We start from the raw sequence: 15446 nt of genomic DNA on the forward strand, positions 1-15446 counted from the left end.
GTGTTATTGTGAATTGTTGTGATTGTGATGTCATGAATATTTATTAGTATTATGGCTATTGTTCTTTACTTTTTCTTTTTGCAAAGAATGATGTATTGTAACACAATCCACATATAATTGATATATTGGATTATGTTTACTATAATTGTCTCCTAGCATACTTTAGTTAATCTAGTGGTATGTACAATTGTAGTATTTGTTCAATGTTTTATTTGTTAATTGATTAGCTAGGTAAAGTGTTTTATATATCAGTTTTATTTATTTTATTTGAATCATTGTATAGATATACTTATTAGTATCTATCTGATGTATTTCATAATGTTATAATACTGTTCACACTTGTATTAATTGCACAGTGAGGGCAAATTAATTGTTTGTACAAGAATCAATTTAATAGTTTTATTTGATTATATGTATGTGCTCCATACTTGTTTATATAGTTATTATCTGTGTATTGTTTGGTTGTAGTTGTGAATTATATTGCAATTATATTTGTATTATCCTATGGATATATTATTTATTGTTTTATGTATGTTCCAAAGTATTATTTTCATTATTCATCACTTTTATCCATGAACTATAGTCTGGATTAATGAATTATTTCGTTATATGATGTGATATTTGTTTGTATTTTATTTATTTTTGTATTAAACTTTGTTAAGTTAATCAGATTATTATATTAATATTATTTGCCAAGTATGAGCATTCGTTTCATAGTGGAATTATTATTTATTTAATGTTGAAGTTCAATCACATGTTGTGTTGACTTCCATTATTTGTTCTAATCAATGTTATTTTGTGTCACATTGAATGATTTACCTTTGTGATCTGTTATATCTGTCTGTAACTTCTATTACTTATTGTTTTTTAGGATCAGTAATAAGATTAATGTTTCTGTATCATGAATATTCATTTGTTCATCTGCAGTTTTGTGTTGTGAACATTCGTGCATTTGCTGCAAAGAATGCTTTAGGAATATGTGCCATTTCTAGGCTTTATTATTATTAATTTATTAATTATCTGTTTGAATAATTTTTATAAGCATTGAAAATGTTATGTAATGTATAACTTTTATATTCTTTAATAAAGTATTTTGTGTTTGACGGATTTGTCAGATTCATTGCAGATTTCACTTAGTGACATAGTCAATATGTCTGTATTAAGAATTCAATGTTCATCATTAGCATGTATATTATTCAATTACTCCCCTTCAATTTGAGAAGGTTATTCTTTGAGTAATTGACAAGTAGTGTAAGTACATAAGTACATCATTGATTTCCTTTCATGTATTTGTAATCTAACAAGTAGTGTTAGTACTTTGTTATTTTACTTTCATACATTTGTCAGTATGTGTTATAATATAACAGTATGTTTTAAGTTAACTCATAATGTTTGACATACATCATTTTGTTTAAACATTACACTGTAACATTGTGCCATTTGTTTTATAAATTTTAATGTGATGTTTGTAATATGTCTGTAATATTTCAGACATACTAAGAAATCTCTCTGTGTGTTTGCAGTTACAACATCAGTTGTGCATCTATTCATATCTCTGATAAGATGTAATAGATATGCTTATGTCTGCTTTTCTTTATATATTATACTGTCCAAGATAATGTGTTAAACGTTTTATTAATTTATTTAATCTTATTATATTATGATTGTTTTCGTTTGTAATCATTATAATAAGTGTGTCCATCATAGTTTTTCTGTTGTTTGTTGTACTAGCCATATTGGCATAGTACTTCACTTGTATATAAGCTTTGTAGCTTTAATATAAGTTTATTTATGCTTTGTTAAAGTATATCTACATTCTGTACAATTAAATATGTTCTGTTACATTGTTGTAGTAATGGTAGAGGTATTATTCTACCGTTTGCCATTATTATACATTGTTATTATATGTTTACACTATCATAGGTGTAAAGTATTGTTATTTGTTTAAAGACTATAATTGTGTACTTGTTCCTGTACCATAGTTACTGTAATGTACTTTGTAACTTTATTATTATTATTATTATTATTAATTCGTCTGTAGATAGTTGTATACTTTCATAAGCTGTATTAGTGTGTAGATATCAGATGTCTTAGATATCAGATGGATATCTGCTAACTTGTTTATCTCATATCTGACATGTCTGACATATCTAAGACATGTACCCAAGACATGTCTTACATTAATTGTTTGACTGTAATATCATCATATATGTTATTATTTGATTTATGTTATAACATATGTGTGTTTGTTGACAGTGTCTATCATTTGTACTATTATAATATTAATAGCAGATGAGTAGTGTTTGCTTTCTCAATCCTTCTAACATTTGTCCATAGTATGATCAGTTATTTATAATAACATAATCTCTGTAATATTATAGAATATTTTAGTAATTAAATGTTGCAGTAAGTGATACTCATTGTAGTTTCAGTATTGCCTGCATAGATTATGTTATTACTGGGCCAATGATCATAATCACTAAGATGACAATCATATAATGTCTGGGTCGTATGTAGTACAGTAGATCGTGCGTTTGCAGTGTATCAATTTGCATTTGGGATACTCAGACAGGTGAGTCGAGTTCTGCATCATAGTATGCTGTGTGTGTGCATGTAATGTGTAGAACTGCATAGAGCATAGATGTAGTAGAGTGTAGATAAAGCATAGGCAGGGAGCTCAAGGCTCATAACCTATTGAGAAAAGGGAAAGAGGTTATGTGAGAGGCTTAGAGGGATCACACAAAGAGGGGGGATAGTGGACTCGGCTCGCTCTCCTTAGCATCATTGTCTGTTGATTCAGTAGGTATATATAATATGTAGCTATGTCTCGGGTACGTCCGTTGCTTATATGTGTCATTCCATATATGTTAACACCTTTCTAGAATAGTAGATGTATTGATAACTGCCAATTCACTCCTAGAGTAGTATAAGACATTCTAATATGTCTAGGATAACATCTTAGCAAACTTATTACTACACAACTTGTACACTAAAACGTTTCAGAGCAGTCTCAAACGCCATAAAACAAATACGTCTACTTATTACAAGATAAAGATAATTGATCAATACTCCGAAGTAGGCCCGAATCGATAAGCTTCATTTCTGGTTTCTGTCGTACTACTAATCGATAGTCGTTCCTCACACATTCAAACCACCATGACCTCAGATCATATAACCAGCGCTCGGGATGAAATCAATCGTGTACTCAACAAGCTTAAACACCTCGATCTTACTGGATCCGTGTATTACGACTCCAGGTATCCCGTTGCTCAAGGTGGAACCGGTGACGTCTTCAAGGACCGTTACACCCAGCCGGATGGCACCACGATCGACATTGCCGTCAAACGTTTGAGGACCTATCTAGACAGTCAGCTGGATGTGACAAACGTGAGGACACTGTAGACGTATAGTATTGAGCTGGACCCTCATCTCTTTCATAGATTTTTAGGCGTGAAATCAAGGCATGGAGCAGACTAAAGCATCCCAATATTCTGCCATTATTAGGTTACACTCTTGATGAGACAGGAAGTGAATCTCTCCTGTTGCCTTCACTGGTTTCTGAATGGATGAGGAATGGCAACATCCTTGAATTTATCAAGAGTAACCCGGATTGCAATATTGAGAGTTTTAAAAGGCTAGTAAGTAGGTTTAACTTTTCATAAGCCTTTAGCATTGCTCATGATAACACGGTAGATCCTTGGAATGGCAGAAGGTCTTGCATATCTTCATGCAAATTACATTGTCCACTCAGATTTCAAATCGGTATGTTCGATAATAAACGAATATTTGGCTCGCGTAACTTATAAACCAATAGGGAAATGTTCTCGTTTCTCCAAACCGCACGGCACTTATTAGTGATTTCGGGGCTGCTCATATGTCCTGCAATGCTCTGAGTGTTGGCGAATCGAGTATAGTTGCGAATGTTAGAGGTACATATAGATGGATGGCGTATGAACTCCTCAACTTAGATTCAGAGCATCAACGAGTAGCGACGTATGAGTCGGACGTCTGGTCATTTGGAATGACGTTATTGGTAGGCGTTCATCTTGTGGATATTACAGAACCTCATTCCCAACCTTTATCAGGAAGTTTTGACGGGCGAACTGCCTTATTCGCAATTCAAGCATGATGGGCAAGTTATGCTTGCAATTGTACAGAAAACTCTCCCTTCTCCACCAACGGACCTTGAAAAAGGCGAATGCCGGGGTCAACTCTGGGAAGTTTGTGTGGGTTGCTGGAGCTGGGACCCAAATCAACGGCCCACAATGGATGCTATTTCTCAGAGGCTAAAGAGTGTACTGGACAGGCAGCCAGTAGTGCCCTTTGCAGATGGTATTGCAGGATATAATGCTAGTTGTGTTAAAGGAAGCACATCAGCACTTCAGTCTGCTTCTCCAGAGATCCCTCACACTAAAGTGAACACATCACTACTTCTGGACAGTTCTCAGGGATTAGAGGGGAAAAAACAACATATATTCTCCTTCTCTGACTTTTTCTGGTCAAGTCTTGGAAAGGCAAGAGTTACTGGAGACAAAAGAGGAACAAGGCAGCTCCAGTCAAAGGCAAAAGAAGTACAATACAGTACATGTACTGTAACCAAGCAGAATTCTGCAGAACCTTTTACTCTCTGTCATTCAGCCAAACAAGTACAGATTCTGATGTATGTTTTACTATCAATCATTATTATAGACTACTTTAACTTATGCAATATTCTTGCTTGCAGACCAAACCAGGATAATATGGTGGCTTCTCTATCACTAGAATCATTAGAATCACTTAATGAAACTATTGTAAGTATCTTTAAACTTTAGAATGGTACAAATTCTAAAGTATAATCTTTGAGAAGCACACAATGTTATCTGAACCATTAACACTGCCCTAATGTATAGTCCAGTTACTTAATATTGTACAAAATTACTGTACTTATCAGATTCCTAATATTCAAGCACAGCTCTATATAGACAAAATCATATGTTTTGTTTCTGCTTGTATACACAATGACTGAATGTTTATACTGTCACAGAACATTATCCTTTATTAACATTTTCGCTAAGTAATGTGTATACTTAGACACTTTAGAGTAGTCTTGACCTCCTTAGGACAGAACACTTTCAACATGATTATCCAGTACAAAATAACAATACTAATAATAATGACAATACTAGTATAGTATATCATATAGTATAATTCAAAGAATAATTGGGTAGGGGGATGGTTGATAAATTGATATACAATATAAAAGGATGATCAGCAGGACTAGACAAAGATTGTAATACAGCTAAGTATAGTCACCTTTATTGAGAATTAAAACCAGAGGGACAAAAATAAGGACGTGTTTCTGGACCAATCGGTCCTTGATACAATCTTCCTATCTCTAGTGTACAAAGGAATACAAGTATTATGTATATACGCATGCCTGTTCCAGAGAGGTCTCGAACACCTTAGAACAGAACACCTCTGACGTGTGATATCTGATATGAAACGATAATGCCGATAATGATGATATTACTGGTAACGATGATGACATTGCTGGTATGGTACAACATGTGGTATGGTTCTATCAAGACAGGAAGAAAGCGCAGTGGTCTGATATATGATACGGAAAGTCCGTGAGGTAATAAATAACGTGCGATTACGAGAGCTTTACATCTGGATACCTGGTGGGTTTGTCTAGTGAGTAAACGGATCAATGAAATTGAACGGAATGTGATGAACGTACGTATGATTATTTTGGTCGAGCGTCAAAAGGTACCAGAGGGAAGAACGAAAACGAAAACGAGGACGAAAAAGCGCGGACCGAAAAAAATTCGAGTGCTAAAGACCACAACACACAGAGATCATCACGTCAAACTGCGTCTGCGCCTCGCCCACGGAGCTTCCATATTCAACACGAAATCCACCTCCCCTCCCTCTTTCCCATTCGCAGGACTCAACCCTGCAAAGAAGAACTTCCCACCTAACCAATCGATCCTCGAGGCGATTTTTCTGTCGCGTTTCACCAACCGACCATGTTCGTCCAACTCCGCACATTCAACGACTTGCATGAATCCTAGAGGTGCACCTCGTCCACCACCACTAATACTCATCCTCGCTCCGCTACGCGCGGACCTTCCATGTGTCCTCGCAAGGTGTTTCACGCGTAACCTATGCGCACATTCAATTCGTTCCTGTTCTTTCGGACATTCAGGCCAATACGTCGCGGGTATCTCGGCGTATAACCACCGATCGAGGTGCATGAGGACGTCGCGTACGGTTACCACGCGTTGTTGTAAGCGAATTCGTAAAGACCATAGGGATTTGTCTGAATCGGGTGGGAGGAGAGAGCGGAGTTCGGTGCAGAGGATTGTGAGGTCGTGTGTGGGTGGTTTAGTTGCGGGTTCGTCGAGGAAGGATGGGTGTTGTTTGGATGGTGAGGATGAGCGACGTGTGTGCCAGTCGATTCGACGGGTCATGTCGAGGTCCAGGTAGCAGCCCTTGTGGGAGAAGAGACGCTTGAAGGAGCCGAGGAAGCTTGGGTCGAGTGCACTGTGTGGGTGCATTGCGAGTTGCAGTAGCGGAAGTAAATGCAGCAGTTGAAGTGAAAATGCAGTAAAGGCACAGGTCAGTTGCGGCAGACGGTACTTATATCCTGACCGGAGGAGGAGGCGGGACACGGGAGAGGGGCGAAGACGTCACAGCGTGGCATATATGTACAGTATTATATATACACCTGCCAACACGGGAATCCCAGAGAACAAGAAGAGGAAACAAATAAACGCTGGCAGTGGCAGCAGATCTAGAGGCGGTGTCCATAATTGTCATCTCATCCCTGTTTTTACAATTCCATTTCTCACTTGTCCAGCAAGGTCGCCGAACAAACACGAGGTCTCCAGAAGTTTGTACATACTATTCCACTCTCGGCAACTGGAACCTCTCCTCCGACTTATCGCCGCACATAAGTCCGCTACTAGAATCCAGAGTTTCTTTACAGTGTCTTCTCCGGTGAAAATGAAACGCTATAGCCGCACGACTGGGCACAGCTGAGAGATAAATCATAGAATGACACGACTCTGGCGTGGCGTGGCGTTGCTGAGAGTCGTCGAGACAGAGAAAGATGCGTTGATCTACCGTGAACCGACTCGGGCCTCAAGGCCAGTCGGCTAGACTAAGTGTACCTGCTGTGTGCACAGCCTCAATGCCTCATCACAAAACACAAAATAAACCTGTGTGTGCCTGTGAGGTCGCGGTGTCCTCGGAACAAATTCAACACACAACTGCGGCGAACGTCGTACAATCGACCGTTAGGCGCTTGCGAAATTTGTCTCGACGTATGATGGATAATAAGGTCTGTCGAGCTAGCTAACTAATTAACTGGCCAGCCAGTGCAAGCGCCGAAGAGAATCAAGAGACGATATGTGTGTTTCTATTGTGTGTGGATTTATACACAGCAAAACTCAGGGAATATAATCCCCTTGTCGAGAACTCGATGCAGCTGGTATTATTATGTTGGGTTTATACATAGCGAGATTCAAGGTCAAGGAATGTAATCCTTTTGTAAAGATCCAGATGCAGCTGGCAATACCTGATCTTCGTCTCTCCCTAAACACCAAATACCAATCAATTTAAATCAGTCAAAGAAATAAGCAAATAGAAAACAAAAGGAAAGAAGGGCCAAAAAAATAACGACATACCCTCAAGGAACTTCTGCATGAACGTCCTCTGCGGCCTATCCTTCGGCGCAAGGAAGATACCAAGAACATGCGAGTCCTGTGCCCAACAGTTCATCGTCTCCTGATACGTCTGCCTTCCCTTCTGAACCAACACGTCAATGGCCTTTGGGTCCGTCACGTAGCGGTTTCGCTCGAACTCGGCGCGGATGATACGTCGAACTTCGTTCGGTGTTGTGTTTAGGGTGAAGCTTTCGACGATTTCTGGTGCCTGAGTATAATTATGAGCGAATTATACGAGTAGAGAGAGAGGGAAGAAGGACGTACAGAACGATACCAATCACGATATAATTCCAAGACACGCTGTCTAGCGACTTGTGAGTTGCCAGAGGTGCGCGTCATCTGCGCCAGGCGGGCTGGGATGGTCGTCATCGTCGCCTCTCTCGCACTGCCTTTCTCTCTTCTACACGTCTGCGAGAGATTAAATAAGTCTAGAGATTGGCTTTTGCAGTCGTCGGCCTGCTGCACGACGAGCTCGACGTCGGTTGATAAATCGTGAACGTCCGTTCAGTTGCCTAACTGAGTAACCTAACAATCGCCTAATATGGAAGTAACCGCTGCTTATAGTCGTTAAGGTTGCTACCTCATCAAGATTCAAGATCACATAAATGGAATAATAATTAACTAACAAACTTGGGCTTCAACTTCCGGGGGACATGTACTCTGTAAAATCGTGTAATGTACTGAACGTCACCAGAACCTAGTTAGCTATAAAAAAACTACCCTCCGACTTTGACAGTAGCAACCAAACGTTAGTACTATCAACCTCTCAAGATCATTAACTGAACAACAATTAGTCAACCTGATTATTAACTATTAAAAAATGTATTTACTATAATGTACTACACATAATCACTGTAATAACACTGGTAGGACAAAATAATGAGACACTATCAAGGAATGAAAGAAGTATATCCTCCATTGATTGAAGCAAACACTGGACGAAACTTAAGACCCACTGAGAATTTAACTCAGCCACGAAGAAGATATGGTAGTCAAGAACTTTCGCCTTCATTCCCTTTTCCGTGCATACACGTTATGTACACGTACAAATAGTGGGGTCCATGTCCCGCAGATTTCCTGGATGGCTTGATCTGCAAGTGAACTGACGAGTTCTTCTGGTATACCTGTGCCAAGCAGCAGGGGACGCAAAGCAGCCGTGTATGACTGGAGGGAAAACGTCAACGATGACAAGTAGTGCTAGCGGAAGCCACCTACAGGAAAACCTTCGGCCATAACCTTGCCAGCCTGGCGAAGCGTCTCAAGGTCATCTGCAGACAAGTCTCTGAATGAAGGATGCCTCAGCAGATCTTCATTGTACATCCAATTACCAAAAGGGATCCAGATTTCACGGTACACAATGTCTTCAAATGAGGGATGTTCGGATATCCAAAGGTGCAACAATGGACCTGCGTCACGATGAGAACCTCGCTTGTTTGCTGCCTGAAGGACCAGTGTAGTGAAGCGCACGGAGAATGGCATTGGGTTGGAAGTCATAGTAGCACTACGGGTGCGTGCCGAACGAGCCGTGCCTAGACGATTCCAGCCTTCGGGTTGAACTATAGAACCCCATATCTCGGCCATGGTGGGAACGAGTGCTCGCTTCTCAATGTCGAAAAAACGCCAATCCCACTCACAGAATTCCGCAAGCCCGCGTGATCGAAGAGCGAGAGCCGTATCGTCAATTAAGCGGTAATAGTCCCTGACACCAGAGGATAGCATTCGCACGTGTACGACGTCAAATTGGCCTGCAAAATGCTCTAGCCCAAGACTAATATCATCAATTTCAAATCGAAAATTGGACGGAATTGGAGTCCTTCGATTGCCCGTGAAGCATTAGAAGAGATAACATTACAGATTTAAAAGGAATTTTCACCTTGCTGGAAGAGGAACTAGATCGACAGCTGTACAATAAACGTGAGGAAATGCGGATGCAACTTCAAGTATCCTGTGGCAACGATAAATCAGCATTGCAATGGTAGACTTTGAAACAAAAAAAGGAAACGTCCGAAACTGACCAAGTACCCGTGCCGCAGCCTAGATCAAGGCATGTTTTCGGATTGAGAGGATCATGGTCATCCGCAAGCACCTCATATAACGGTGGCACATATTCACCAGCGAGAATTTTGAAAAGATTATGCCCTTTATCTTTTGGGCCCTTAGCTGACTAAATCTCCTAACACAAGAGGAATTACTTACCTTGCCGCCGGTGTTCTTCCTCGTTCACTGGAAATTTGTATATTTCAGAGAGAGAACTTACTGGGAGACCATACTCCCAATGGACACTTTGCTCCCTAATTGAATCGGTTAAAGTATAAAGAGAGGGCTGTGGAGAGGGCGAGGACGTGTGCTCGCCCACTGATCCTTGCGGGAAATCGAACGTGTTGACAATCTCCTGGTCAGGACTTTGGGGCATTGAGGGACATACACAAGTATTCTCTGTAGTCTAGTGATTACCTGCTTCCGTTTAGCGAAAGGAAGCACCTGAAGAGGTTCAGATACGGACAAGTAGGCGATGTGATACTGAGCAGCGCGATTGTCTGTCCTAGCACTACAATAGCTTCTACTGGTTGAGGGAGGGCGCATGCGGGAGGGAACCAAACGATTGTGTATCAGAGTTTTATACAGAAGCAGATAAGTGCGAGGTGAGAATATTGCATCTGAGGTAGTGAGACTCCGAGAGCCACTTTAAGGTCGTTTCGATTGTTGGTCCCGTGTTTTTCGGTATGACTATATTTGCGTGCTTCGGAAATTCTGGTTCTTATGGAATGAGTACATATTACAATCACCTTTCTTGAATATCACTACTTATCAAATGAGCGGATGGACTGCTAAACTCATTATGCGGAGAGCATATGTATACTTCATTCTAGCTGGATTTCGCTTTATTTGATCGTTTTAGTTGAGTAGTACTTCATCTGCGATCCCTTATCCTATGTATTTATAGCATCTTCTATTAGCTAAAAAGCACGGTTCCTCAATGATCAAATATTACGTACAGAACGATATGTAACACAGTAGAATTGCAGGACGTGCTGTCCAGCAACTTGTGAATTGCTCCAGATGTGCCACACTAGCGCAGACGCGCTGGGATGGCCATCGACTCGTCATAGTTGCTTCTCTGATAACTTTCTTCCTCACTTTCTCGGCTCTACAGGCCAGATAAGTCTAGCAATTGAGTTTGTAGTCGTCGTCCTGATACATCGCGAGCTCGACACCGTTGGGATAATGGTAGGAAGAAATGGTGAAACCTTCCACCAATTGCGCAATCGACTGACGGGGTTACTGACTTAATGCAGTCTACGAGTGCCAATTGGGGAAAGTTGGGGTTGTTAAATCATTATAATTACGTAAACGATATGGGGATCAATTAACCGTTGCCTCACGTCCTCCACCAACCATCTTCCATAAATTTGCTCTTGGCTTTGTTCACCAACTAGCAACTGCAGGCGAGAGAAATTCGCGACAAGCAATAAAAGCTTATCTCTTCTGAACGCTTTCTGCTATAAAGTGATAGTATGGTTCGTGGCTCTGGTGAGCTTTCCTTTACCTGTCATACCAAGTGTCTGTATGCGTATTTACGACATTATACCTCAGGCAAATTCAAGACGAAGCGTGGCGGCGGACGTAGCTTCAGGTGCGCCTCTTACCAGTAACTAATATCGTGATGATTAAATCTGATAACTGGTAAATTGTAGTCGAAACTTGGCGTTGGACGAGAACGGTATCGCTGTAGGTACAGAGCGCAGGTACGTGTTACGCCTCAGCCACATAATTGGAGCAAATCATCTCTTCAGTTACAGTATGCTAACATCTATTTCTTTTTCCTTGTATGTAGGAGGAAGCAAAAGAAGGAGGATGCCTCTGAAGACGACGACTCAGACGAAGAAGAAGACGACGACGACTCGGACGATTCGGACGATTCTATCGACGAAGATGACGAAAACGAAAATGACGTCGACGAACTCGACAGAGCTCGGGCCGGCGTAGGTGGTAGTTCGAACGTACAAACGGAAGATAAACCCGAATTAACACGCGCCGAGCGTCGAGAACTCAAGAAGAAAGCGAAACAACAGGGGCAACAAGGAGATGGAGAGGACGAAGATGCCGACTTGATCAACCCGAATCACGTCAAAACCAAGTTGAATATCTCGGACCCCGCCGCGCCACGGGAGATGTCTCGTCGGGAGAGGTGCGTTTTATTACATGTTTCACTGCATTACTCCGTTATTCCATTCTTTCGTTTCATATGACTTCTTTCATATGACTTTGATATACTGACTTATGAACGTAGGGAAGCAAAAGAGAAGAAAGAAGCACAAGAAAGGTATTGGAAGGTTCGTCCAGGCCGGATCCTCACCTCTCATTCACTTATTGACATTTTGGCACTGCCTCAACACAAAATAGCTCCATCAACAAGGTAAGACCGATCAAGCACAGAAGGACCTTGCACGCCTCGCGAAGATTCGTAAAGAACGTGAAGAAGCACTTGCAAAACGCAAAGCGGAGCAAGAAGGTTAGCACTTTCGTAATTTCTATTTCTTTCTTCTCGGGTTCTGACTTTACACGACTTGCCTGTGTCCTATCAGCGAAAGCAGCAGAAATAGAAGCGAAGAAAGCTGCTCAGAAAGCTGGAAAACGTGTTTGATTTTGAAGAATGAATTTGAATTATACGTTTTGTAGAATCGTAGACAATGAGACTTCGTTAATTTTAATTACTCGCTCTCTTTTCTTTCTAATGCCGATGTTTTAATACTACGCATGTATTATTACAAATGAATGTGCTTGCGAATGTTAGACGGTCATAAAGCGAAAATCCAACAAACGCATCTTCTAAAGCCAAGGCACAAAAAAAAAAACCAAAACGAAGTTAAAAATAGGACATCTGTTTTATCCTCCCCTCCCTTTCCCTCCTCACCACTTCTCCCTCTCCACCTTCAACTTCCTAAAAGCCCACGAAACCGCCGCATCACTCGGCATCCCCTCCCTACCAAGCCATCCCTCAAGCCACTTCATCAACTTACTAAACTCACTCTCCCCACCAAAACCATAAGAACTATGTAATTGATCGATTAGCGGTCCACGCATGCTTGCTTCCGACCAGAGTGCGATAGCGATTGCGAGTGGACGGCGAGAGGGAGTGATATGGAGAGCGTGCATCCAGGCGAGGGTTAGTGCGATTTGGGAGGGGCGGTGGGTGATGAAGAGGAGGTTGAGGTAGGAGGTGAAGGTTTGTTTGGTTGGGGTTATTTGTGGGTGAGGGGAGGGCGAAGGGAAGGAAGTGGAAGAGGGACTTGAGGGAGGTGAATGGGAGCGGTTCAGGAGGAGACTCGGGCCCATGAGAAGTGGTTTCTGTTCCGCTGAAGAAGTAGAACTAGGATTGGGACTAGGATGAGTATGACTTGTCCCGCGTAATCGCGAACCCAAGGAACTCAATGCATCACGCATCGGACTCGCACTCCCCGCTTCATCAGGCCAAATTGCTCTGGCAGGAGCGACGACGTCCCTTAGCTCGGGGAAATTACCCAGAACAATCTCTTGGAATAGTTTAATTGCTTTCGGTGCTGCGAGCTCGCCATTCCAGAGTGTTTTGCGCATGTAAGACTGGGCTTCTTGAGCAACTTCTTTCGAGTCTGGTTTGGTTCCGTCTCTGTCTCCTTCTCTTCGTTTAGCGGGAGAGGAGCCTCGTTGGATGATGGCGCGTAGGTGCTGTACAATTAGATTTCTGTCCTTTTCGGCTACAGGAACCGGAGATCGCGAAGTGGATTTAAATAAATCATGTAGACCAAGATGTTCAAGTAGCCCGCGGAATGTGTGATCCCACCGCGCAACAGAATACGCAGCGTCCAACACGATAGTCAACGTGTTCGCGTTCGGGTGTACGCCAAATAGGGGATGAAACACGTCCCAAAGTTTGAATACCAAATCCGGGCGGCCGTTCTTCTGGTACGCGTTCATGAGCGCATTTACCAGCGGTACGTCGACTTTAGCGTATTTAGACCACAAAGCGCGTTTGTATCGACGGCCTATTGCTGAGTTGCTGAGTTTCGGCGGAGGGTTGTCCCAGTCGTGTAAAACACCTGTCGTCTCGACGAGAGTGTCGAAAGCGACTAATGGGTATCCGGCACCGACGATGGCTTCCATCGCTACGGTGAGGGCTTTTGTGTCTATCTTTCGTCTGCGGGACCATGATGCACAACATCGTTCCCATACTTCCAGAGCAGTAGCATAGTCTCCCTTCCTTGCAAGCCCGCGAATGAGGACGGTGAATATGGCGACTGTGGGAGGGTATCCGGCGGCTGCTCTCGTCTCGTCAAATAATCGGAGAAGTCGATCACTGCTGATCCTCGTATCGCGCGCTGCGACGTTGAGGACCGTCGCCCAGTCTGATACGTGTGTTTTGTGTTTCCAGACGAGTGGCCTGTTCTTCCTATTTGTAGGGCCGATACGACTCTCTTTCCGGACTGACCGTAGAAGGATGGGAGCTACATCCTTATCGTCCACCATCTCGCGAAGATATTGAAAGGCAGTGCTGGAGTCCCTTTTGAAGGACGCTAAGAACTTCGTGTTCCAACGCGTGTTGACACTATTGGGTGACTTTACTGCTTTTGCGCCTTGAGAAGATAATTCTACGCCGTAGGGTACCAACTCGGCTTTGTCCTGTGCATGCTCCCTGATTAAGTTGAGATATCGTGCTGCGCCATGTACTGCACCGTGATGAGCGAAAACACGGAGGTAGGCTTCGAGATGATGGCGGTTCGGCTTCGTACCATCTAGTTCCATCCTCTGCTGGAGCTTCTTTGCCAATTCGAGTGATACTAAGTTGTTCGAAAGCAGAGTCCGATACGTTCGCGAGTGTAATTTGATCTGCCGACCGTGCATTGCGTCGAGTACTTGCGTGGTAGCCTTGGCAAGTACGGGAGATGGTTTGAAGTGTGACATACACCGAAGAAGTAGATTGAACTGCGTGGGAGGATCGGGAATATCAAGAATGAGGAAGAGCTTTATCAAGTTCGGGACGGGTATCTCGACTTGCTGCCTAGCGAGAAATCGGATAGCGAGGATGAGAAGGGCAGGCTGAAGGGCCTTATCAACATTGGAAAAGTGATGCAACATAATGTTCACAGCTGACACTGCTTGAGTAGGTGTATGGACCTTGCTGGACAGGAGGTATAGTAGCACCCAAACTGGCGCTGTAAGAAGACGTTCTCCGCATGTCTTCATAGCCGCGTCGAGATTGCCAACTTTTATTGCATCTTTCCATTTTTCGAGCTCCTGTATTGAAGGAACCTTGAGTGGGTCGCTGATACTTAGGGACGATCTGACGGTTTTAAGTTTCCTTTGGACGATATTTGCTAGGGAAACGTTGTCATCTTCAGATGGAGCTTCGGTCGCAAATGTCTTTGTGTGCACAAGTTTCGAGTCATTGGCGACGGAGACGCGTCGGTAAGAGGAACGGGTCCATGTCCGAAGTAAGTTTGCAGACAGGCGATTTAGCATGCCATCTGTGCCTTAAACACCTGGAGTTGACCGAGTCAGTTTGATAATTTGCATACTGATTAAAAGAAGCTTGCCCAAACTGCAGATAAATAAAAGCAGCTGAATTGTAAGTAAGTGGTTGCTGTGCAAGATTGACGAGACGCGCTTAACAATAAGCGAGTCGCGTGATTCGTTGATTACATCAGAGTTTTCACAAGACAAGAGGCACACGTCGCGCAGGTGTTGACCTCACGCACACTC

The 15446-nt window shown here is 42.5% G+C and overlaps 6 protein-coding genes across 6 annotated transcripts; 2 read left to right on the forward strand and 4 right to left on the reverse strand.

Annotated features, from left to right (window-relative positions):
* Positions 1–3156: 3156 nt before the first annotated feature.
* FOMMEDRAFT_27308 (kinase-like protein) lies at positions 3157–5227 on the forward strand (the record flags this gene model as incomplete). Its single annotated transcript, XM_007264784.1, has 7 exons — positions 3157–3387; positions 3441–3638; positions 3694–3762; positions 3815–4033; positions 4062–4660; positions 4724–4790; positions 5183–5227. 7 exons carry the CDS (start codon positions 3157–3159, stop codon positions 5225–5227), a joined length of 1428 nt encoding a protein of 475 aa, XP_007264846.1.
* A 263-nt stretch (positions 5228–5490) lies between these two features.
* Positions 5491–6645, reverse strand: FOMMEDRAFT_145701 (uncharacterized protein). The gene is made up of 2 exons (XM_007264785.1): positions 5720–6645; positions 5491–5657 (listed from the first exon to the last, which is right to left on the reverse strand). The coding sequence occupies exon 1, from the start codon at positions 6537–6539 to the stop codon at positions 5841–5843; it is 699 nt and encodes a 232-aa protein (XP_007264847.1). The 5' UTR covers positions 6540–6645; the 3' UTR covers positions 5491–5657; positions 5720–5840.
* A 769-nt stretch (positions 6646–7414) lies between these two features.
* On the reverse strand, positions 7415–8178 carry FOMMEDRAFT_105306 (uncharacterized protein). Its single transcript, XM_007264786.1, has 3 exons — positions 7974–8178; positions 7671–7917; positions 7415–7578 (listed from the first exon to the last, which is right to left on the reverse strand). The coding sequence occupies exons 1-3, from the start codon at positions 8076–8078 to the stop codon at positions 7514–7516; spliced, it is 417 nt and encodes a 138-aa protein (XP_007264848.1). The 5' UTR covers positions 8079–8178; the 3' UTR covers positions 7415–7513.
* A 728-nt stretch (positions 8179–8906) lies between these two features.
* FOMMEDRAFT_80616 (S-adenosyl-L-methionine-dependent methyltransferase) lies at positions 8907–10122 on the reverse strand (the record flags this gene model as incomplete). Its single annotated transcript, XM_007264787.1, has 5 exons — positions 8907–9145; positions 9215–9522; positions 9583–9654; positions 9725–9854; positions 9906–10122. The coding sequence occupies 5 exons, from the start codon at positions 10120–10122 to the stop codon at positions 8907–8909; spliced, it is 966 nt and encodes a 321-aa protein (XP_007264849.1).
* A 986-nt stretch (positions 10123–11108) lies between these two features.
* FOMMEDRAFT_18728 (uncharacterized protein) lies at positions 11109–12452 on the forward strand. Its single transcript, XM_007264788.1, has 7 exons — positions 11109–11240; positions 11304–11343; positions 11405–11455; positions 11545–11898; positions 12001–12043; positions 12114–12222; positions 12296–12452. The coding sequence occupies exons 1-7, from the start codon at positions 11225–11227 to the stop codon at positions 12352–12354; spliced, it is 672 nt and encodes a 223-aa protein (XP_007264850.1). The 5' UTR covers positions 11109–11224; the 3' UTR covers positions 12355–12452.
* On the reverse strand, positions 12450–15226 carry FOMMEDRAFT_166762 (uncharacterized protein). The gene has a single exon (XM_007264789.1). It carries the CDS (start codon positions 15204–15206, stop codon positions 12621–12623), a length of 2586 nt encoding a protein of 861 aa, XP_007264851.1. The 5' UTR covers positions 15207–15226; the 3' UTR covers positions 12450–12620.
* Between the last annotated feature and the right edge of the window lie 220 nt (positions 15227–15446).

The sequence above is a fragment of the Fomitiporia mediterranea genome (assembly GCF_000271605.1).
Source record: "Fomitiporia mediterranea MF3/22 unplaced genomic scaffold FOMMEscaffold_4, whole genome shotgun sequence".
Lineage (NCBI taxonomy): Eukaryota > Fungi > Basidiomycota > Agaricomycetes > Hymenochaetales > Hymenochaetaceae > Fomitiporia > Fomitiporia mediterranea.

Bases quoted from the DNA above. Each gene is read 5' to 3' on its own strand.
- FOMMEDRAFT_145701 (XM_007264785.1), bottom strand. From the start codon at position 6,539: ATGCACCCACACAGTGCACTCGACCCAAGCTTCCTCGGCTCCTTCAAG.
- FOMMEDRAFT_105306 (XM_007264786.1), bottom strand. From the start codon at position 8,078: ATGACGACCATCCCAGCCCGCCTGGCGCAGATGACGCGCACCTCTGGC. The intron at 7,918-7,973 runs GTACGTCCTTCT...AATTATACTCAG, and splicing joins ATCGTGATTGGTATCGTTCT to GCACCAGAAATCGTCGAAAG. The intron at 7,579-7,670 runs GTATGTCGTTAT...TTTGGTGTTTAG, and splicing joins CATGCAGAAGTTCCTTGAGG to GGAGAGACGAAGATCAGGTA.
- FOMMEDRAFT_18728 (XM_007264788.1), top strand. The intron at 11,344-11,404 runs GTGCGCCTCTTA...GGTAAATTGTAG, and splicing joins GGCGGCGGACGTAGCTTCAG to TCGAAACTTGGCGTTGGACG. The intron at 11,899-12,000 runs GTGCGTTTTATT...TTATGAACGTAG, and splicing joins GAGATGTCTCGTCGGGAGAG to GGAAGCAAAAGAGAAGAAAG.
- FOMMEDRAFT_166762 (XM_007264789.1), bottom strand. From the start codon at position 15,206: ATGCTAAATCGCCTGTCTGCAAACTTACTTCGGACATGGACCCGTTCC.